Source organism: Anoplopoma fimbria, chromosome 10 (assembly GCF_027596085.1).
Source record: "Anoplopoma fimbria isolate UVic2021 breed Golden Eagle Sablefish chromosome 10, Afim_UVic_2022, whole genome shotgun sequence".
Taxonomy (NCBI): domain Eukaryota; kingdom Metazoa; phylum Chordata; class Actinopteri; order Perciformes; family Anoplopomatidae; genus Anoplopoma; species Anoplopoma fimbria.
Genome location: NC_072458.1, coordinates 7406144 through 7429750, shown reverse-complemented (window position 1 = coordinate 7429750; position 23607 = coordinate 7406144). Strand labels below are relative to the sequence as shown.

Here is a 23607-nt window from a genome sequence, read left to right as displayed (position 1 = left end):
TTTTTTACTTGTAGTCCCTTAAAGTGAAGCAGCATCCACTCATGAGACTTCCTCACCAGTTGCGTTACGTCTTTTCTAGTATTTTATCATTTTTAACGAGGTAAATCGTAATTTAAAACTCGCTCCGGTTTAAAATAAAGACAAACTCAAGACTTTCTTCATAAAAATGTTTATTTACTTTGTTCACTGTTGGTTAATTATAAAAAAAAATCTTGTAAACAGTCTTGAAGACATACTATAGCGTCATATGAAGTCTCAAGTTGTTTGCATCATCACCAGTTTAGTTTACAAAAGTAATGTATTTTATGTTCATATTCATCAGATATATACAGTGTATAAATACATCAATAAAAGTTAAGTTGAACCTTTGAATGAACCTCAGGTAATACGAAGAAAAATGATCCCATTCATGATGTTAACATTTTGTTAAACAGGACAGAAAAACAGATGTGTGCTTACTTCTTTACTTTGATTGTTTAAGAGTCCTAGAAAGAATTGGAAAAAAAAAGTGATATGAAAGCAAACTTCAGTCTTTTCTGTTTCACTTAGCCAATACAAATAATGTTAAAAAATGACTAGTTATAAATCCATAAAACATGCATATATCACAAATGTCTGCAGAAAACAAATACATATGAGAAGCAATTCATAGCCTGGCCTTTTGAATTCAAAGTTATGTATAACTTCCTTTTTAATATGAAGGCATTTCATAGCAGTGACTTTATCTCTCCTGTCAGTCTGTACATAGAAACATCTGCCTTTATCCTTGAAACCAACTATCCGGTAACACAGGTTAAACTAATCTTGTAGAAAATAAATAGAGAACATGTTAAAACTTATCTTACAATGAGGTAAGTATTTGATAAAGAAATATAACAAGAGCAAAACACTGTGGGGTTGGTCCTTATTTTGTGAGTTTTTATCAGATTCCAGTTGTTGCAAGACTACGCTTGTTCATCTTCAGCTGCTCTGAAACATTTATCCATCACAAGTCAGAGTTTGGGTGCAGCTCCTAACTTGGTATCATCTATCATCATATTTACAGTCCGTCTCCAACATACATTGTCCATTAAAGAATAACTTCGATCAAAATAAACATTTTCTTTCTCACATAATGGTGAAATCTTTCATAATTTGAGTTTTGTTTTCAGGGTAGTTTGACTCCTTTGTGATGCAGAAACTCTCCTCAATAACACAGCTGGAGGTGATGTTCGGTCACACAACGTTCCCACATAGTAAAAAGTGTGATCATACTTAATATAAAACAGAGTGCAGCATTAAATAAGGCACAAGGTGTGACTATAAAAAAATAAGTAAAAACCTTCAGCAAAGAGAAGTACTTTGGTTAAAAAAAAAAAAACATCCAGCAGAACTTGTGCCCACTTCTCTTTTTTTCAGTCTTAATTAGTCCTTCATGTTCCCGATGAATAACGTGTTAGTACTGTTAGTATTTCTTACTAACCACCTCATGGTGACAATTCATGTAAACCTGGTGCTTCACACCATGCGATTCCTTCATATGTATGAGATGCAGAGGCAAGTTGAGGTTGTGATTTTGATCCGTTTTCCCAATCACGCTTGTTTGTTCAAAGGACATCCCAGGATGGTCAGCTCTACTCCACCTTCCAGATGGCGATCTTTCCGTCGTTTTTGCCCGCGCCGCTGAGGACGTACCGGTCTTCCGCGGAGCAGAGCGCCGTCACCTTGTCGTTGTGGCCGTGAAGCTCCTTCAGGACCTGGTGGCGTTCTGTGTCCAGGACGTAGATCTTCCCTTTGGTGGATCTGCGGCCAACGCAGCCGACCCAAACCTGGAGAGAAAAGGTAGTGTTTAAAAAAAAAAATGGATTGAGATGCATTCATTGGTGATTTTAAAGTGTTTTAATTGTGTTCATCAGTTCTCTGTATTGACCTGGTCTTTAACTTTGATCATGCAGTAACATCCGGTGCAGTCCTGTAGAGTCACGCGGTGATACGGTTTGGCAGTGTCCTTAATGTGCCAAATACACACTTCTGCTGAGTCAACACAAACACTCCACAGCTCCTCGTTCTAACATACACACAAACACATTGAGGAAAAAGGGTCACACTCAAATACAAAACCAAAACACACCAATACACACACAGAGAGAGAGAGAGAGAGAGAGAGAGAGAGAGAGAGAGAGAGAGAGAGAGAGCAAACTGTGAGTGTGGTACCTCAGGTAACAGCAGTATAGAGCTGAATGTAGCTGTGGTTCCTTTTTGCTGCTCTGGTAACGTCAGACGATGTTTCAATAAACCGTTCCTCCACACCTCCATGATATTGTCCCTGGAAGCTGGAGATAAAGACAGACAGAGATACGGAGAGATTATTCTATTGCACATAATCGACTCCCATGTTTGCTGTTTTAATGCTCCAGTGAGAGAGTGTGAGACTCACAGCACCACAGCGTCCCGTTACAGCTGTAGATGGACTGCAGGCGGTCGCAGGAGAGGCGAAAGTGCTTCTTTACCTGAGGGGTTAGTGACACAAAAACCATAACGATGACGTGAAACATCACAGTTTCAAACAGGAACATTAAAAAAAAGAAAAAAGAAAGAGGGACGAGCGGTTAATAGCAGTTGCTCTGACGACAACGTTGAATAAAAACACATAATCCTTGAATAACTTGTAAACTATCAATTTATCAATTGATCATCAGCACTTTGACCTTTTATGGGAGCATTGTGGTTTAATTAGTACTCGAAAGGAGAAGAGTTGGTTTGAAACTGACCTGGAGCGTTGAGACGTCCCACACCATGACGCTTCCCTCTGCACTGCAGGAGTACGCCACCCTCTGGCTGAATAACATATGAAAGTGTTACAGGTCAGACTTAGACAGGGCATCTACATTAACTATAAAAATATACATAGAATGGACACTTGGTGAAACAGCGTGCGTCAAAGTTGTGTGACAGTTGTGTGTGAGTGTGAGTGTGAGTGTGTGTGAGTGTGAGTGTGTGTGTGTGTGTGTGTGTGTGTCTGTGTGTGTTACCCGTATTTGTCATTGTCGAGCGCCAGTCCGGTGACCTCCGCCCTGTGTTCGGTCAGCTGTCTGTTGCAGACCATGGCCACCATGCTGATGATGTAGATAACAGAGTCCTCAGAGCCCATCCAGACCTGGTCCTTATCAACTCCCAGCATGCAGTTCTGAAAACACGCTACTGATCAGAATTCACACAACTACAGAGAACGTAAATATGAAAACCTTTTGGATGAATAATAGGCAATAATGTGGATGTTTAGAGGGGGCAGCACACACTAACGTCTCACCTACATACCTTTTTGGGGATTTGTGTTCAGTGACACTAGTTTTCTTTAGAAACATAAGGTAAGTGAGCAAGTAGTTGAATAATGAATTTGTCAATGACAGAAGATGAATTGATATATTGATATTTTAATAATCAGATGATCGCTTAAGTTGTATTTGCAGCAAAAAATGCCAAACATTTTCTGGTTCTTGCTTCTAAATTGTGACTATTTGCTGCCTTTTTTATGTCACTTGATAGGAAAATTGATTACTTCTATGTTTTGGACTGCTGGTCGGACAAACCAAAACATCTGAAGATGTCACCTTAAGCTTTAGGCAATTGTGACAAACATCTCTTCACAGTTTCCATGCAACTTAATGCACTGCAACTAGGGGAAACATATACATTTTTTCCAAGTTCTCTTGGTGTAGCAGGTATGCATAAACGTGAGCAGATTAGGTTTTTCATAATCATAAGCATAATTTTGGGCTTGGGTTAAACAGAAAGTGCTGAAAATGTATTGTGCGATACTTGGATTCTCCACTAGGTGGTAGCATTGTATAAAAAAAGGACACTTGGCTCCTAAACACACTGTCCTCTTAATAGCAGTCCATCTAATACCATGATCTGTTTCAACAAATTTAAACTTAACAAACTTAAAATACTGTGGAAAAATGTGTTAAATAAAAATAAAATATTTATATGAAGATTCTCAGCCAGAACTAAAAAGAAGAGAAGAAAAGAAAAAGCATGCATAGTTAAAAATAGTATAGGTTGTATTTGATTGTCCACACACGTTGCTTGTTATTTTCTTATCAGTTGCTTTTTTAATCATCCGTCATGCTTCTAACTACTGTAGTAGGTAAGCGCATGCTCCAAATGTTTTAATACATGACCTAGTAGTGAAATGTGTGCAAATATTATGGAAGAGCCTAGAGAAAACACACACACACACACTGGCTAACATATTTCATGTGACTGTGGCCTGCATGCTTGGAGTAGAGGTCAGCGATTAGCACCGAGCCTTAAAACTTTACACTCCTCCTTAACTTCATTTACCTTGAACATTCTTCAACAAGCTTTAAGGCGTTCCACCCCACTTTCACTTGTTTGTATTTTGTTGTGAAAGGCCGACGTTTGCACAGCAAATGTTATGGTCTTGGACGGAATGAAAACTATTCGAACACACTGTGCCCTCACCAAAACATGTGCTCGCAAGTCTGAAGATAATACAGACACTGTTTAAGGTGAAGCATACAGGAATAAACCAGAGGAAAACAGTTTTGTCTGTATCTGATGTCAGTGGTATGCATGTACTGCTGATTCTTTCCAGTGATGGGAAGAAGTCAAACATCTCGTCAAGTGCTGTCACTCAGTGATAGAGGAGCTACTAAAAAGTTAGAACAGCATTATCTAGCATTACTTTTTCAATAACTTACCGTTAACAATACACACAAATGTTTTTTCATTCAAATAATGCCAAAGTTCTCAAATGCATAAATCTTTCATGCTTTGTAAAGAGATACAAACTAAGAAAATGGAATAGTTATAGCTCTGAGAAGAGAGTTTTGTTGGAAACATCTGATTCTGTTTTGTCAAAACTCCTGGGCAGAATATTAAATAGTTTGTGCAATGTGTGTGTGTGTGTGTGTGTGTGTGTTTATTTTTGTTACCAGTCTTGCATTTCCAACTTGGCAGGTGTGTGTGAGGGACCAGCTGGAGGCATCAAACACCATCACCTTCCCCATGCTCACAGACACCCATAACTGACCTGAAACACATGTGGTATTCATCAGTTATTTCACAGTACCTTATCGCAAAACTTGTGACCTACAGCTGCAAGTGTTTACTCCTACAGGAGGCCAAGAGGGAATGTCAACCGACAGCTTGAATGGAAACACTACGTGTGTATGTTCAAAACAATTTTTTTTTTAGCTGCCTGACTCCACCCAGGCTTCACCTAACGGTCAGATATCCTCTAACGTATTCAGCGCTATTTAAAAGCACCACTGGCGGGAAAAAAAGAAAGTAACATCCAGTATTTCATAGGAGGAGCGACAGAAGGGGACATAGAGGAAATGAGTGAGAGAGAGAGAGAGAGAGAGAGAGAGAGAGAGAGAGAGAGAGGGGGTAGAGAAGTAGGAGTGAACTGGCCGTATGCCAGAAATTCAATTCAGTGACCTATATTCAAACCGGAGTGTCAGAGAGAGGCGGGGAGGGAGGATCTGAATGGCCGGAGTTGTTCTTTTCACCAACAGAAATCTGAGAGCTGACTGCTGCAGAAGAACTGAACAGAGTCTGTATATGTGGGAATCAGTGAGTATGAGTGTTTGAGAGCCGGGGGTCAGTCTGCCACCAGCCGGGCATCTAAGTGGCCCCACATGGTCGGTCCACTGAAGCCAATGGCTTTATAGTTCTTTTTAAGATGTTTCCTCTCAGCCTTCCTGCCACGTAATGCGCCAGTCTGTCTAGCCCCAGCATAATAAAGTCAGAGGATTGTTTTCAAAGGCTAAACAACAATAAACAATTGTTGTAGTTTAAGGTCGAATGTGATGATGATCCCTGATGGGTGACGGATTAAAAGAAAATAAAGTGTCTGAGAAAAGGTTTGTCCCACCACAAGCTGCCAGAACAGCTTTAGTGCTCCTTGGTGAATTGTTGTTCCAAACTCTAGAACTCTACTGGAGGGATAAAAACAATTTGTCCCAAAGTTGCTCACTTATATTGTGTATTTATGATGTTGAGGAGAGCACTGTCTAACACATTATTATTCCAACATCTCCCATAGGTGTTCAGATGTGTTGAAATCTGGTGACCATTTGTGTCTTAGGTGAAAGTTTCCGCATTCAGGTTTTCCAAGATTTAACAAGTATAGCCATAAGTAATTTAAGTCTCTAAATTACCTCCACTTGTTGAACACTTTGCGCGTTTTTGCTCTCAGGGATTACTTATTCCCCAGCTAAGCAGATACTTACAAAGTGCAAGGTAAATGTTAAAAAAAGAAATTCAAAAGTAAACTACATTTCTTTTATCTGTATTATCTTTTATTTTCTGTTAATTGTTTTTAAACTCCATAAAACCTTGAGTACATTTTGAAAAATATATTTCTTTTTCATTTTAAATACAAAATTTAGAATTTTCATCATCAGCATGGCCTCAAAAACTATTTTAATGTATTTAGAGGTAGCTGTTTGTCACTACAGAAGAGGAGCAAACTGGCTACATGTCCTTTGAGCCTTTTATTTTGTAAAGATTTGTTTCCCACATTAAATGCACTTATTTGCTTAAGCAAACTTATTTAAGATTTTAAGATCGCGTAAAATAAACCCACAGCTACTTTTACGATGAGTATATTTTAGGTGAGCTTTTTCTTGCTTTAACTCTCTTGTGAGTGGGGTTGCATCAAAGTTAAGAGGTCTTTCTGCAGAATTACAAGCATAAATATGGCCAAAAGTTTACTGTTTACTAATGTTTTTACCAGAGAAAGACTGCATCACACCTGATGTTGACTTGTTTACTATTGCTGTATGTGAAACGTGATTATCTGACTTATTTAGTTTTTTCGATTGATTTCAAAGCTCTTGAACGGCTGATTTGTATATATATATGACAACTTAACCTTAAGAAGAGGTTTCCCTCCTTATACATTACTACATGTCTGGCTGACTTCCTTCTGTTTTCCTGTAAAGAAGATCGGAAGTTGAGAAACTTTGTGATTGCGTGAGTGAGTGAGTGAGTGAGTCTGCTAAATGACTGTAATGTAATGTAATGTAATGTGAGTGAATGAGAGAGAGAGGCGATGACAAAGCAAACGTCGTGTGTGTATTTCCCAGTCTGTGTAAATGTCAGTGAATGTGTGTTGGTGTCATAGTTGAATGTAAACTCCCTTGAGAGACAGAGAGAAACCTGACATTTGTCAGCTCAGCATTAGTGAGAACAATGAGGAAATGGCTTGGTTACAGTTTTTTACCTGGTGTGTATAGAAGTACATCTACAGCCTGAGGCGCAGCGAGCTCCAGAGAGGGGTTGATTTTGTGCTTCAGCGTATCTGCAGTTGTCTTGGGGACCATCATCGGCACTAGAGACACACAAACCAATGTTAAAGAGAGTTAGCTAACCTTTCACGGATGGTGAATGCACAAACATGTACTGGAACCCCCAAACAGCAATAAAAATCTCCACATAACCTCTGATGAAACATTATGCATGGGGTAAAACATAAAGTTTCCAAATTATCTCAATCCAGTCTAAACTGACTGATATTTAACCACAGCCTGCATTAGGAATAAAACAGGTTTTAGTGTATCAGAGAAGCATCCAAAGTGAATCAAAGCAAACTAAATTATAACGCCTTCCATGTTGATGAAATGGGTGGTGAAAGTTCAGCAAACAGAACAGAATCTACAACAATAATCATCCCCACCTTCCATCTTGATGCGGTCAAAGTGAGCCAACTTGGAAGCAGCGTAGATGGCCTTACTGCTCTGAAGGCTGCCCACTACTGCGTCCATCAACAAGGCGTTGGTCAGAGCCTGCTGCATGTACTGGGGGTCCTGGAGACAAAGATCCATTCACAGTTACACCACAGCTTTACATGTAGCACCTTGCAAAAATAAAAAAAAGTAGATAGTGCTTCACAAAAAGGCATAACAATGAGATTGTACAAAATAATTCTAGATCTAAAAATTGATTTTAGGGTGTGAATAGTGATACAGAATTAACTATAAATGAAAACAGGCTTTGGTGAGATAAATCAGAGATAGATATGTCTTAGTTATTTGGTTTATATTGTGTGCAATGCTGCCAGAGTTCTTGACAATGCGGCGGCCTGTCAACCATGAAAGACAGAAATAAAAAAATAAATAAAAGAAGAGAGTAACCATTAGAGAGAAAGGAGAGGAGTGAGAGACAGAGGTGTTACAGTTAGATCATCTGGTTTCACAAAGGAAACCCTCCGTCTCTGTGCAAATGTGTATTTATGTTCGAGTATGTCTCAGGGAATTTCAACCACACCCACCAAAAGTCAGTGAAGTTTACAATGACTGGCGCACGCACACACACAGAGAGAGAGAGAGAGAGAGAGAGAGAGAGAGAGAGAGAGAGAGAGACCTAGATAAGGCCAAGGCATGAGTAATAAAGGCACATGATAACTCACCAATTATCTTTCTGTCTGTGCAATAATTCCTCTCATATTCTGATTCACCCTTCATCCCCCACGTGTACAGCATACCCTCATACTGGCACACACATACTCACATTCACCCCTCAGTTTCAGCTTTACCTTGTGTTGGTCAGCCATATTGCGCCCGGCCCACATCTCTTTGACCATCAGGTTCCATAGCTCCGTCTCCGTTTTCAAATTGGCCTCGAACGCCTCTTTCCTGCCCTGAACACGCAGCTTCAGGCTGGGGATTCGCAGGAGCAGGAAGGGGGCAGAGGACACTTTCACCTCCTAGAGGAAAAGAGAGGAAGAAAGGATCTAGATCACTATGCGGGATCAACATACTTAGATTGAACCTAGAGTTCTGGCGAGAGTTCAAACTCAAAAGCTCTTTTGTCATTCCTTCTGTCTAACCTCTAAATCTCGGTACTGTGCCACCTCCACGTATCCCGGCCGTCCGTCGGTCAGCAGGAAGAGCCGGCGCTGAGTCATGGCGATCTTCCCCACGCCGCGGCTCGTCTTGACAGAGGAGGACAGCTTGAAGACGCACTCGCTGGGCTCAATGTGCTCCGAGACGGACGCTGGCAAGCACACCTGTAAGAATCACATAAAAACCAGCCAGCTGATTTCACTGACTTGTCAGCTGTTCAAGGAAAAAAGCTTTTCAATAGCAGGTTTTTCCGTAACGGTCTTTATTGGCCCAGATGTTAAAATTATACATTTATGCATTGTTATACACAATTTGTAAAATTAAGATCCTTTCATCCTCTCTTTCAGATACAGGGGATCACAATCTTCCTCTTTCACAAACTAGACATTTTAAAAGGAACTCAACTGATACAAGCTCTAATTCAAACACAATCTTAGTGCTTGATGTTTCCTGATGTATGCCTGTTAGCAGACGTAAAATAAGCTTACAATTTAAATTGTGATCAGCTGACAAGCACAACACGATTGATTGTCCCTCTATGTCACCCTTCACCATCACACCGTGAATGTGAATATAACTGTAATTGATGTGGCCAAAACTGTATATTCATATTTGGGCCTTTAAGTTGTACGTTACAAGTGAAGCCTGCATACAGACCTCCTGTGCCTCCGCCTCAGTCTCCTTCCAGATGGTGTAGAAGACTCTAAACAACTCTGGACCCACCTGCTTCTGATGACCTGCAACAAACAAACACACACTTTCACCATTAAGTATCCTGTATGACTCTGTGTCGGCACAGCCAGATGACTTGCGACGCGGAAAAAAACTATATATCGATCTTAATTTACCCAGAAATGATTGACTGAGCTGAAATTGTTCAGCTACATACTTTTCTCTCACACACACGTACAAACATCTGGTAGCTGACCGGGCCAACTCCTTTTTTAAGCAGTCAAATCTTCCAGCTTGCCTGCAGAGTGAGCAGTAGGGGGGTTGTAGTCCTTACTGTAGATTACAACAATGACTAAATACAGCACACATTCAGTGCACTCCCCTGCACCCAACATCCCACACAGGCACAGCCATCTTTTAATGACAACTGAGCATAAAGGGCACAAAAAAATAATGTGTATAGTTTAAAAGTTCAATGTTCAGCTCAAAATTCAGTTTCATTATGACTTCAAACAACCACAGCTTGACAATGACTTCTAGTTGTCCCAAATCTCTGTTAACCTCTAACCTTTATCTTAACATGAGTTATTTAGACAGATATGGAGACAATGAGTCACTTAAGTCATATTAAAGTGAAGTAGTCTGCAGTTGGATGATAACCAGGCATCCAACACTCTCAGGCATCTCACTCTGTATCTCATTCTCCAGCAGGTCAGAAGAGGAAAAGGAAAATTTGATGTTTGTTCTTTTTACCCAACGGGATGTTAAAAACATAATGTGGAAGGCAAGATAACCTCTCACGCCAGCCTTTCTTCCTGAAGAAAGATGTCCAGAAGGCGATTTTGGCTAAAACCTCAGCTTTTGAAAAAGTACCACACCTCCCCATCTTAAACTATCATGCCTGCCTAGTAGCTCTTATCTTGAATCAAAAACAAATACCCCTTATTATTCAGCCCATAGCTCATATGACTCAAATATCTGTCCTTCCCGTTTACATGCCCGATCTGAGAAAACAGGAATGTCGTCGGATCACTGTGGCTCTCAGGCTGGCTGGCACATCAGTGCATCACCACATGCAACTTATAATATTTGCCATTAGCTGCCAGCTAAATGCCAGTAAATTACCACTGGAGCCCTGGTTACACCTACAACACCAAACAGCCCTGCATGACAAATCTCCTCCTTCAAGAAGGGGTGAGGTAATGATTAACCTGAGGAATGAATGTTAGCCTGGAAAGAGGGAGAAGGAGTGGGTGTGTGTGTGTGTGTGTGTGTGTGTGTGTGTGTGTGTGTGTGTGTGTGTGTGTGTGTGTGTGTGTGTGTGTGTGTGTGTGTGTGTGTGAATGCTTAGGCAGTAACTTGGAGTTAGTAAGAAAAGTTCTTCGGGAGCACTTGTTTGATCAAAGGAATGGGGAAAAAAAGGCCTGAGCTGCTCTCATAAATGTGCATTAATAGCACATAATACACACATACATGTATGTGTATGCAGTATACTACACTACTCACCGACGGTTAGAGCGTCAAAGAGTCTATGTATGGTCCCTTGGTCTTTTACGATGCCGGACTCCTGGATACATTTCACAAACTCCTCCAGCTGCATATATGTTTTCGGCAGACGGAAGCGCTTCACGGAATCTTCCTCACGCCCGTTGCCGTCACGCGCACGTTCACGCTCCTGGTCCCTCTTGACCCGACTGATGAGCCGTTTCAGTTCTGGCCGTTTGTCCGCCTGTTGGGAGATTTTATCTGTCATTATTACAGCGCCAATCAATATTGTCATTATCATCAGATTTATCACAGAGGATGTGTATGTGATGCAACTCTGAGATTGTGAATTGAGTTATTAATTGCTATTAGAGATTAAATGGTCTTTCTTTGCCAGATGATATTTTATGTATTGTACAACTCAACAACAATATGACCAATAAATTATATATATGGATCAGTTGCACTTGATGCAAATAACTGAAGTAAATCTAGATAGCTGCATTTACATCCGGCAGAGTAGAACACAGTGTCCTCATTCATGACGGACTGACCTGTAACCTTTCAGCTTCTGGCAGAGAGTCAACCAGTGACTTCACCATCTGAGAAGGGAAGATGTCCGAGTCAGTCTTATAAAGACTCTGGAAGTCCTCCAGTGCATCCAGACATCTGTTGGACACAGTGTTTACCAATCCTCGTAGGTAGTGGTACCTGGAGAGACGGATGGATGGATTGGGTTAGGTGTCTGATAAGGGTTATTTAGTTATCTGGAATTCATTGGTTGGTTTACAATTTTGCAATTCTTTACATTACATTACAGTCATTTAGCAGACGCTTTTATCCAAAGCGACTTACAATCAGTAGTATATTACATATCATTCACCCATTCACACACTGATGACAGGCTACCATGCAAGGTGCCACCATCAGACTCTAACTAACATTCATGCAACATCCAGTCCACACCGATGGCAAGCCTTCGGGAGCAACTTGGGGTTAAGTGTCTTGCCCAAGGACACATCGACTGCCGAAGCCGGGTATCGAACCACCGACCCTCTGATTGGAGAACTACCTTGCTCTCCACTACGCCACAGCCCCCCAATTCTCAAATGAATTTCCAAGTTATTCACACATAATGATACAATCAATTCCGCAGTACAATTTTTTTTTTTTTCAATCTCACAACTAATGGTGTACAACCTGTTTTTCGAGTTTACTATTTAAAAAAAACAATGACTCAGCAGGAAATCTGACAGAGAAGCATCAGTTTCAGAAAACCGGTTGGCTGAGGTTTCCAGTAACAAATTGGCAGTTTCAACAGAAGCTTAAGCCATGAACAGCACACTGCAGTGAGCAAATCATACAAGATCATTTTACAGCATTTTATTTGCTTTATTTTAAAAGTTCAAATATAGATTATAATTAGTGATGTAGTCAGTCTTAAATTCATGGATCAGTAAGTAAAACAATTAATCTGAGCATTCACACACACAACTACAGTGCCGAAAATACTCACTATACGCAATACACATTTGTTGATAAACAGTTAAAAGAGCAAAGAGCATTCAATATATCGAATATTTAAAGTTTATTATTTCAGCTAAAAAATAAACAATATACATTCTCTGTTATGTCTCCTCACAGTACCTGGCCGTCAGAGCAGAATCTTCAGATGGTGTAGCGTTAATAGCCTTCCCCAGCGAAGAAACCATGTCAGAATAATAGTTCTGGACGTAATGGTAGGCCAGCGGAGGGGGGAACTCTGGGAGGCGGAAAACCTTCACTGCTTTCTGAGGAAGCTTCAACCCTGGAGGGTGACATAGTAAATGAGAAATAGTTCGACTCTTAATTGACTCTCCATGAATCCATTTCATCCATCGGTACTGACCAACATCAGGTGTCATCTTCCTGACGGAGGCTGGTCTGCTGGAGCTGATGGCAGTCACAGTATCGTTGGCGGGTTGCTCCAGGTTAGGCAGGCTGGCTCCCAGCCTCTTGCTCAGTCTGTCATTAGGGCTGGTGAAGTGGCTGTAGCCACTCCGGGACAGATCAGACAGGAGCGGACGCCGAGGAGACTCCGTCATCGCACGATTCCTGTAGAAAGACGTGGGGGAGACAGATGTTTAAAACAGGTTTAATTATGATCTCTGTCAATATTTTAATCATTACATAAAGGAAATCCAATTGGCTGCGCAATAAACCCAGATGATTATTTTTTTTACAGCACTTAATTGGTTATAAACAAATTGTCCATTCCAGTAATTCACTCATGAGTGTCTTTATTACCTGAGAGGTTCCTCAGAAAACACCTCAGTCTGTCTTCTACACTGTGTGCATCACTCAATCACTCAGTTCATACAGATGGAAAATATGCAAACTATATGAAAGCTTTGTTTTTCCTGTTTTTGGTCTGCAACTAATGATCATTTGCATTATCCATTAATTTGCTTTTCATTTTCTCATTTTTTGTAAATAAGAGGTGATGCCCTGAAATAGCTTTTGTCCAACAGGTTGAAACTTAATTAACTATTGATCACCTAATTGTTCCAGCTCTGTCAGGCTTAGCAAGTTTAATAACTCTTGGGCAGCCATAAAGCAGACGAAGAGACGGGTTGTGTTAGAAAATAACTACTTTACATGACTGTATGTCTCATGGGAGGTGAGAATTACCAATAAGGCGCGCAACCTGAAAATGTATTAACATGATCTTTAAAATATATTTGTTTTCAGTGTGCAACAAACGAATATTTTTTCTACTCAGCTTGCACTTTTATCCCCTCAGTTGCCTATTTAACGCTGCCCCTCAGCTATGACATCATACTAGCAGATATCCCACCTGTGTGCATGGTTACGCGTGTTCTGCTCCATGCGGCTGAAGGTGTCCCGTTTCCTGTTAAGCCTGTCTCGTAGGAATGAGTGGAAGATATGGGTGTCTAATACCTGGGGATGACAACAAAGAGAAGCATGCAGCACAGATTATCAGAGTTTGCGTGTGTGTGTGTGTGTGTGTGTGTTTTTTTTTTTTTTTTTTTTTTTTTTTTTTTTTTTTTTTTTTTTTTTAATGTGTGAGTGTACCTTCTTGTAAAAGAGCTGGTCTGCTGGCTCCCTGGTCCTCAGAAACTCCTCACTGTTGAAAACTCTGTGTTCATGGTTTAGAAAGTCCTGGACGCCTCTGACAAAGAAAAAAGACAGATTGAAAGAGGAACAGTTGGACCAAACATACAGAAAGAGAGAGAAATGGTTTCATTCTGATTGGATTTAGTTTAATATATCTGAACATGTAACTTCCACCTACTGACCACTTTATTTCAAAGAATCGCAACTATTTGTAAATCAAACACTCAGAGAGCATTACCTGAAGATGTTGACCACTAGTTCCAGAGCGATGTTTTGTATCTGTGTGTTGAGGCGTGTCTGCCACTCTCTGCGTTGGCTTCGTAGTGCGTTGGCATCAGTGCCCGCTCCAAGATGACACATCTCCAAGTCATAGTGAAGCTGGAGACACTCTGCCCTACAAACAGAGTACAGCAAGAATGTAAGACTCGGATAGACCAGAGCAGTCTCACAGGACTTTTCTTTAATAAACTGTGTTCCCTTTGTAATTTGATTTAGCAGGTATTTAGGTGGTAGATTTAATTTAAGTTTAAAATCTGTTCCAGCTTTACTCTACCGCCGGTTCAAGTGCCAGAATGAGTTATAGTCAACCTAAATCCTGCATCGAAGAGTGCTGGTACACTGTGTTTCTAGCCACAACTCAAGCAAATTTACAGCCAGCAGTTTACTTTTACAATGTGTGTTGTGTGAATTTGGTGTGTGCGCTTGTGTTACCTTGATATAAAGCTCTCAGCTGCAGCCAGAGGGATAGCTGGTATGTCAATGCTTTCCGACCATGACGAATGAATGATGCCATCATCAACATTCACCAGAATTAGCTCCTCTGTCTCCTACACAAAAACATAAACACACACACATACACATATTGTAGGTACAATGGGTACAATTCATTACAACACAGTCTGACTGTGCCCTGCTGTGTTAGACTAACAGGCAGCTACTGTTAAATATGTGAACTGAGCTTCTGTAATACACTGAATAAAGATGAGTGCAATGGAGAATCGGTTATTGTTAAATACTGTATGCGAGCTCAAACGAGACAATTGCAAAAAGACTGGTAATTTGAATTACACACTAGCAATTGTATAATACTTGTGATAAACCTGATGTTCACTATACTGCCAAAAGCTTTGCCCTTTCTGGGAAATAGCCAAGACATTATAAGGCAGAGTTGAAGCAGTATGTATCTTTTAATTCCACTGGTTCTGACTATAATGTGTAATATATATATGTTCATTCAATAAATAATACAAGATTCAATCATGATCATAATATGTCCTCCCTAGTAAAGGGAGGAATAACAGTTTAGATATTAACTCGATATCAATTTTAGCCAAAATCCACCCAACTTTGCTCCCTTCTTTATGACCAGAAAGGTCAGCTTAGCTGACAAGACTTTGGCCCAAAGCAAGAAGGACAAGACTGTAAGCCTTGATGCTGATAAAAAAAGTTTGTAGCAGTGAATGGTACTCACCGCAGCGACCTCTTCAAAATTACTGATGTGGCAGCCCATCAGGAAGGCTGTGGGAGCCATGAGGAAATCAAGCATTCCTCTCGCCAAGACAGGAACATAAGGCTGCTGCCAGGACAGAGGCTGAGAAGGATGTCAGAGGAACAGAGGACAGATGGAACGAGGGATAAGTGGATGCTGCAGGAAGTTATACAATATCTCTTCAAAGTAAAAATACAATACTGCAATTGTGAGACGCAATGTTCCTCCTCTACTGACCTGCAGGTACAAAAGCAAACTCTCTGCGACCAGAGTCAGTTTGGCCCAGTCAGCAGAGAAGAATACCAGCCTCTGCTCTTGAAGGAGGCAGGACAGCACCTATGGAGAGAGACATGCCTCATAGTGTTACCTAATATAGGAATTTTTTCATAAACGACTAAATCAATATATTTTACATCACTTAAAGACTCATTCTTGTGTCTCTGCGTGCCGCATTACCTGGAGCAGTGTTGTGTTTGTGAAACAGAGGAAAGGAAGATGCAGGTCGATGTCGATGATAGGACTGTCCTGATCCTCCCTTGATGTTAGAACCACTTGGATGGGACGGAGGTTGAAGGACTGACACACAGAAACACACACATGTTACTGTTAAGATCTAGCAGTTGAAACTAGACACATAGAGAGACAAGTACAGATAAAAGGAGAGTTACAGAAAAGGTGTTTTCTGACCACATGTAGCTGTCCAGGTGGTGGTAAAGGGACCAGGGACAGCTTGGCTGAAAATTCCTTTATGGTCTCCTCAAAGTCAGCTTGTCTTAAAGGCCGCAACTGGACCAGGAGACTGAGAAGGTGGAGTCGGAGGTGAGAGGGAGGGAGACAGATTTAACATGTCACCAAATCACCTTAATCAAGGTCAGGTTATCCATCAGTCTATGTGATTAATAGAAATTATTACCATGACAAGCAGTCTTTCAGAGCGTTGTAATAGGGGAACTTGGAGATGACACACAAGGCAAAAGGTGCATAGAGGCGGGACTTTGACGAATTCCACCTGTGGCCATTCTGGACAGCACCTTCCAGACAGGACTGACAGGGTGGACAGCCGATGAGTAACAACTGATTACATTCTTTGGATTCAACATGTTGTCCTGTCTGAGTGAGAGTGTGTGTGTCCATGTGTGTGTTTGTACCTGTACAGCTCTGTAGTACTGCATGACGACTCCATGGGTTCGGATCCCAAACAGGTCGGTAAAAACCAGGAAGTGATAACTGTCTTCCCTCTGCTCATTGGCTAACTGAAGACCACCTATCCAAAGGAAACCAAAAAGTCTGTTTGCTGCTTTTTGTGTCATATAGGAGTTAAATTCACGTAAACATGGAGGTGTCAGCGAGGCCTCCTGATTAGATGCGCAAACCACCTCAGCTGGCCCATTCTGTTGCGAAGGAGCAGCTGCTCTCCTCAAAAGTCAACTAAGGATGTCTGAGGTCATTACCCTATCTCTAAGGCTGATCCCAGCCACCCTATGGAGGAAGCTTGTGTGAGCAATTGCATTCTTTCGGTCACTCCTCAAAGTTCATAACCATAGGTGAGGGTTAGAACGTAGATGGACTTTCCCAGACCTTCAAGAGACACTGGAAAGGCGTGTGAGCCAAGACAGCCCAACAATGTCCAGAGTCTTCAGCATCTCAGGGAGAATCTCATCCCCGTTGCCTTACAGTCGAGAAGCTTTTTGACTATCTAGGGATAAAAAACTGGTCAGGTTCAAACGCAGTCTTTCCACCCCTCAATAAGATCTCAAGTCGGGTCTTCAGTTCTCCTCCCCTGCTTAACACAGCCTGAGCAAGTCCAGCTTTCCCTTGCTGAGTCTTTCTGTATGGCAGAACTACCTTAAGGTCATCCGAAAGTACTTCTCCATAGTCTCAACAAAACACAACCAGGATTTTGGTTAGGCGACCGCTGCAGCTGCAGCTCTTCTGGCCAGCCGGTACCTGTCTGCTGTTTCCAGAGACCCTTGGGCAAGATGGTGATCTATGATGGTAGTGTCCATAGTGCAAGATCAGTCACATCATTACATTGTCTAGTTTGATCAGTAGAAATCATGGTTCGGAAATGTAATGCCATGCACAAGAGAAGTAAGCAAAGCACACTAGACAAAAGTAAAAACTTGTTGCTTAAGATGGCCACTGCAAAAAAACACGTTGGTCTTACCGAGGTAACATAACAGACTGTTGTATTTACAGGACAAATAGATTTTGCACCATTTTGTTATCCAATTTAAAACATGGAAATGTTGAGTTTATCACAGAGGAAACACACTGTACCAGGGAAACAGAGCTGCGGCAAGGCAATGAGGTCCAGATCCTTTGGAACACTGATGTCTTCTGTTGCTGAGGACGCTTCAGTACAACTGGTTGTTTCTCCGTTAGGCAACACCTCTGCAGCACGATCTCGCTTCTTCTGCAAACAATCAGAGAAACAATCAATATATTTTCTGAAAGTGACCGACAAAAATGCCCGCTAAATTTGATCTGAATGGCCCAGTCCTTTGTCCAGATGTTAAGTGTCTTAAATTTCCCATTAATATATGAATTTGTATTCAGAGTTTCAAATAAATAAATAAAAATTGTTTACCTTTTTGATAAAGCTCCTCCTCCTCTGGACACGACTGAAAGCTGGTCCAATCAGCTGGCTGGAGTTGGTCTCCTTGGAAACAAATGGCGGGGCATGGACCTGCAGTACCTCTGCTTCCAACAGGGGGATTTCTTCCAACTTACTCTGCAGATGAAGCTATGACACAGTTATAAATATTTAGGGTTATAAGTCAGTGTACACATTAACACCCAGCAAAAAATCTATTCGAATGCCTTAATACATTTTTTTCTAAACTGTGTCAATAACTCAGTATTTTGGATAAAATGTTTAGGCGTGTGTGAAGCTGTGGAAAATAAAGACACCAGTATAAGTAGAAGAAACGGTAATTGTGTATATTGAAACCATGACAGATGTTTAATACGATGTTACTACTACTTTTGAAATGTGTCTTTTGCAATTCAATGCTAAACAGCTGGCTTTATGGAAATTATCAAAAAATTTCAATGCATCTGACCAACCAGTTCTAGGCTAGGACTACCTGTGTTTTACACCAACAATGTATTCACTATTTATCTCAAGAGTATGAAGTATACTTTACTTAACTATACTTGAACTTAATCATACTTATTGTTTATCATAATCCTTAATTCATAATATAGCGCACGTAACATGCTCTTTCTGTTCATAAATGGAGATTAACTGCCCCGCAAAAGGTCCATTCAACAGTAATCTGATCGCAGTTGTCTCCACTCTTATGAGTCTCTGTTGATACAAGAAGCATGGAAGGTGTAATTGCTGCCCACATCGGTTTGTTTGCATACTTTCTTTATTTGCCAGAGGTTTAGCTTCCGTCTTTGTATGTATGAGTGTATATACCTGGTATATGTCTCGAAGTTTGTCACTGGGCGCTCCAACCACTACACATGCCTCCAGCAGTCCAGACGGGAGCTCCGCCATCACACACACTGCCAGACACACACAGTGCATTTAGATGAGATGATATCATCATCACATAAATGTGTCAAACATCAGCAATTTTTCTATAACATCTGTACTGAGGTAGATCCCGCCTCTCTGGTTATATTACATGCAGTTAATTGCAAGAAATGTTGCAAATCTAAATAGTACATTTTAATTCCTTGTTTATTCAGGTATTCAATTCAATCCATTTTACAATAACAAAAAAATCTGATCTTTTTTATTTTATCTTTAAAGCATGATAAAGCAGACCTTTCAGATGTGCACACATGCAGAGACGGGCACACACACAGATATAGAAAAAACATTTATGCATGCATGAAATCACAGTATGGTGACATGGAAAAAAAGAAAATACTTAAAGAACATGCATGCTGTCATTCCCGCACACAATAAAAAAAGGAAAGAATGACGGACGTTAATGTCAAGCACAAGCCTGAACACACTTGCTTTTTTTCATACACGTACAAACACTCTTTCCTCTGTGCTATTATGCAAACAACTGAGTTACTGAGACAGTCAATATGCTTATATATTATATTTTTTTTTTTACATATACTGTGATAGAAGATTGTATATGTATAACCAACTCTTCTTCAATTCTATATTTACAAAGAACCACTGGTAAAATCTGATAACATCAATGACGACACATGGCAGAGGGAGCTGTGGTCATGGTTCAAAGGTTTCATATTTAGGCCATGAATCACAAAACATTCCTAAACCAGATGCTGATCTCAGTTCCAGTTTTCCAAATGACAAAACGAGAGCTTGAGCAACCTAATTTGCAAATAACAATACCAGCTAAAATTAAAAACCAGCATACAAATAACCCACACACAGACAAATCTCTTTTCCGGTAACTTCCTCCAGATGTGTGCTGATACACGTACTCATTCACAAAGACATGCTGAACTTACTCACCCAAACATAAACAGATGTGAGGGTTTGGTCACTGGTGCAGTAAACCAGTTTTGTCATCAGATTCAGAATCACAGTTTTTTTTTTTAGATCAAAGTTCCCTCAAGTTAATATACACTAGAATGAAACATCAAAGATATGTCAGTTGAGCACCGTACCCTTCGTAGATAAGATAGAACTAGAATATCTATTGATGTACCTAAAATAAATCTAAGTAGGGTAAGTGTAGATGTTTACATACATATATAAATAAGCTTCCTTTCCCTTTTGTGTCTATTTTCCTCCTAAACACAGCATGTGATCTTTATTAAATTGGTTTAGCTACTTTCCACGCACCCCGTGGCTAAAATACCGTGTTAAAAAAACACTTGTTTGGGTATCATCGCCCCAGAGAACTGCTTAAAGTCCTTAAAAATCAACCTACCTACCTATATGGGTGAGGCAGATCCACAAGTAAACTCTATGACTTGCATTAGTTGCCTTGATAGACAAAATTGCACCCTGTTAAACTTTGCTCCTTTCTCTCAACCTTTCTCTTTCCTGTCTCCTCCCTGCTTTTCTCTGGATCTACATTTCCCCTCTCTTTATTCCCGTAGTTGTTCTCTCGTTTTGTCCTCTTTTCTGTTTTGACTTGATTTTCTTTCTTCACCTTCGACACGCTTGCTTGCTTGCTTGCTTTCTCAGTCTTCAGGCCATTCCGGCCTCTGACTAACTACCCTGCTGTGTCACGGAAACACACGCACACAAACTTACGGTAAGTCATTTATTCCCTCAAAACCCCTAATTGTGGAAACCCTGTGCGTGTAGTGTGTGTACAGTTACACCTCTCATAAACGTAACCCAATGTCCACCATCAAAGCAGTTTTAGAACTATCTCACACACACACACACACACACACACACACACACACACACACACACACACACACACACACACACACACACACACACACACACACACACACACACTTAAGAAAACACAGATGTCATGCATGTGAGACTGAGACAGACAGACAGACAGAGGAAAACAATGTGAATTGAGAAGTTCACATTGTGTGGCTTTCTGAATAAAAGCTTGTTCTTCATTTCTTCATCCCTCATGGTTTAAAAAGACTCCACTATAAAAACAACACTTGGTGGAATATCTGTTATCGTCAACATACCCAACAGAAAATACAGTTGAGACTTAAGTGAGGACTTTGTAGGTAGCCTCCAAGCAGACACACAGAGGCTGTCCAGGAGCTTTAACAAACAAGCTTGTCTACATATATTTTAGAGAGGAAGCTACATTGATGTAGCTGACATCAATTTCACCAAGCAGTTGCTGGTAAGAAGGTTTTGTTTATAGAACTGAAACGAGGTATGGAGGAAGAAGGATGTTTCCCAAATGGAAGTGGTTAAAGCTGAGGTAGGCAGTTCATTTTTGGGGGCATCGAAGGGCAAAAAATCGTCTGAGTTGATCTGGTCTGAGGGAACTTGACTGCACCTCCTCTTGTGTTTCAGGCTTTGGAAATCAAGCATGTGACGGGATACTTTGACCAATCAGAGAGAGAGTAAGTTCCTATTGGCTGTTCTGCGCACATGCACATCCCTCCAGTGAAAGCCTGAGTCAACAGCGGAATATCCTGCTGGAAAGGTTATTATTCCACCATTGGAAACAGATGCCTTCACTGCAAAGCAACAAGGAAAACAGACTTATCAAGAAGACAGTCTAACAATATTGGCGAAGCGTATCAGGGATGAGGAGAAAATGTTGCTCATAGTTTAGGCTTCTGCCCACAGTTACCATTAGCAGAACACTAAACATTTTCTCTCCATCTCTGAAACGCTTTAACAATATTGTACCTCACTGAGGCCTCGAATCACATATTATCCCAAAGGGCTTTACAGGCACACAAGATTGCAAAGAAAACAGGAAGGTAGTTCTCATAGATTTGCCGCAGCATCAGGATCACAGTCACAATCGAGATAATGTCTGAAATGAATGGCTAGTGCTCGTACAGGACCCTGATGAAGCATGAGTAACCAATACTAATTCTGGCCTTTTATTTATTTAGTTTTTTTTTGCCTTTTCCAGAAATCTGCCTGCCCTGGGGTACCACTTGAATTACAATAAACTGAAACAATGAAATTATGGAATGCATTTCTCCTATAACGCATAAATAAGCTGCCTACCCCCGCTTTAAAAGAAGTGATTCAAGGGCCGACGGAAACAGATCTGCCAGTTTTTGTAAACTTGCAACAATCTTATCTAAATTTAAAATCAGATGGAGTTTTTAAATTGGAAATCGGCACCGTCCCATGGACAGAAAATGGGTCAATGATTTTTGAAACCTGTTAACGGCACTTTTACTTTGAATTTTAACTTAATCTGGACAAATGCATGTGTATTGCAGTAGGAGCAGTCTTTGACTTCACATCCCTGTTAAATCCAGATAGAGCACTTAGAGAGAGAGAGTTCACTGAGCTGTTCTGGGACACAGGAAGAGGGTGAGCTCTCTTAAAATGGGTGACATGTCTCTTTAATGGGAACCAGACAACATTTACAAGGTTGTGGCTGGTTTGTGAGAAAACTAGAGCTTATCATTCATAACCTGAGCCAGTGGACAGATTGCATGCAGTGGGAAATGAGTGTGGCCTGTATTATCAAGACAGTCTTTAAAACCTTTTACTGCTTTTTCTTTCTTTACTTTGTAACACTTAAAAAAAAAAAAAAAAAAAAAAATGCCTTTCATTTTAATGTTGACACAATCTGTAATCTCACTTATTTCCATGCTCCACAGTTGTTTTGGCGGGCGTGTGGAAAAGTACTAAAAATGAGCAACACGATAGTATTAGTTATAGTTATGATCACGTTGAATGTACCTTAGATATTGAAGACAGCGATTGACACATGACGTTACCGTAAAGACAGTCAGTGGACGGGAAACTGACTTAAGGTCAGTCTCGCAAGACTCTTTTGACAGAAACGTAAAAATCAAACTGACCTTAGATTAACTTTTCTCGATCATTTCCACTGGACAGACGGTTTAGTCACACAGACAAGACGTCTTCTGATAACATGTCTAAACGCTCCAGCTCCGTCTCTCCCTGTCCGACGGTCCTGACACACTGCGGTTACCCGCTGCTCCGTCAAACCCGAAGGCACCGCTCAGTCGGAGTTCCCAGATTTCAAAATAAAAGTTGTTTTCTATTACACTTCCGGGAGCCGGCTAAAGAGTACAATGGCGCCACCTAATGCGAGTTATCGGTACTGCTACATGAAAAGACATCAATAAAAATACATGTATGCGGATCTTTTTTTTTTTTTATGACATAATAACTTATTGAATTAAAATTAAATCATTGCAGACAACTTTATTATTTCAGAAAAAATGAAAACGAAAATGTTATACAAATAGAAATGTTATTTAAATTGCCTACATTTAGAGCAGATAAGCAAGTCATGAAGTAGCTGCAATGGGTTTTTTTTTCTGTTTAGAACTTTTTATCATTGTTTCATATTTTGGTTGAACAAATGGAATACTTTGATTTTT

At 40.5% G+C, this 23607-nt stretch overlaps 1 protein-coding gene across 1 annotated transcript; it reads right to left on the bottom strand.

Moving 5' to 3' along the window:
- Positions 1–183: 183 nt before the first annotated feature.
- dennd3a (DENN/MADD domain containing 3a) lies at positions 184–23182 on the bottom strand. The gene is made up of 30 exons (XM_054605784.1): positions 23059–23182; positions 19049–19137; positions 18212–18367; positions 17902–18037; positions 16770–16885; positions 16535–16665; positions 16309–16420; positions 16078–16197; positions 15859–15957; positions 15604–15723; positions 14844–14959; positions 14371–14526; positions 14091–14187; positions 13852–13955; positions 12904–13109; positions 12663–12822; positions 11570–11726; positions 11037–11259; positions 9516–9595; positions 8843–9022; positions 8549–8719; positions 7691–7820; positions 7238–7345; positions 4941–5038; positions 3012–3166; positions 2751–2817; positions 2417–2489; positions 2194–2312; positions 1910–2047; positions 184–1808 (listed from the first exon to the last, which is right to left on the bottom strand). Exons 2-30 carry the CDS (start codon positions 19127–19129, stop codon positions 1614–1616), a joined length of 3804 nt encoding a protein of 1267 aa, XP_054461759.1. The 5' UTR covers positions 19130–19137; positions 23059–23182; the 3' UTR covers positions 184–1613.
- Positions 23183–23607: the final 425 nt, after the last annotated feature.

Excerpts from the sequence above, each read along its gene's own strand:
- dennd3a (XM_054605784.1), bottom strand. The coding sequence starts at position 19,129 with ATGGCGGAGCTCCCGTCTGGACTGCTGGAGGCATGTGTAGTGGTTGGA. Across the intron at positions 14,960-15,603 it reads ATTTTGAAGAGGTCGCTGCG|GAGACAGAGGAGCTAATTCT; the intron begins GTGAGTACCATT and ends GTTTTTGTGTAG. Across the intron at positions 12,823-12,903 it reads GAAGATGACACCTGATGTTG|GGTTGAAGCTTCCTCAGAAA; the intron begins GTCAGTACCGAT and ends GTCACCCTCCAG.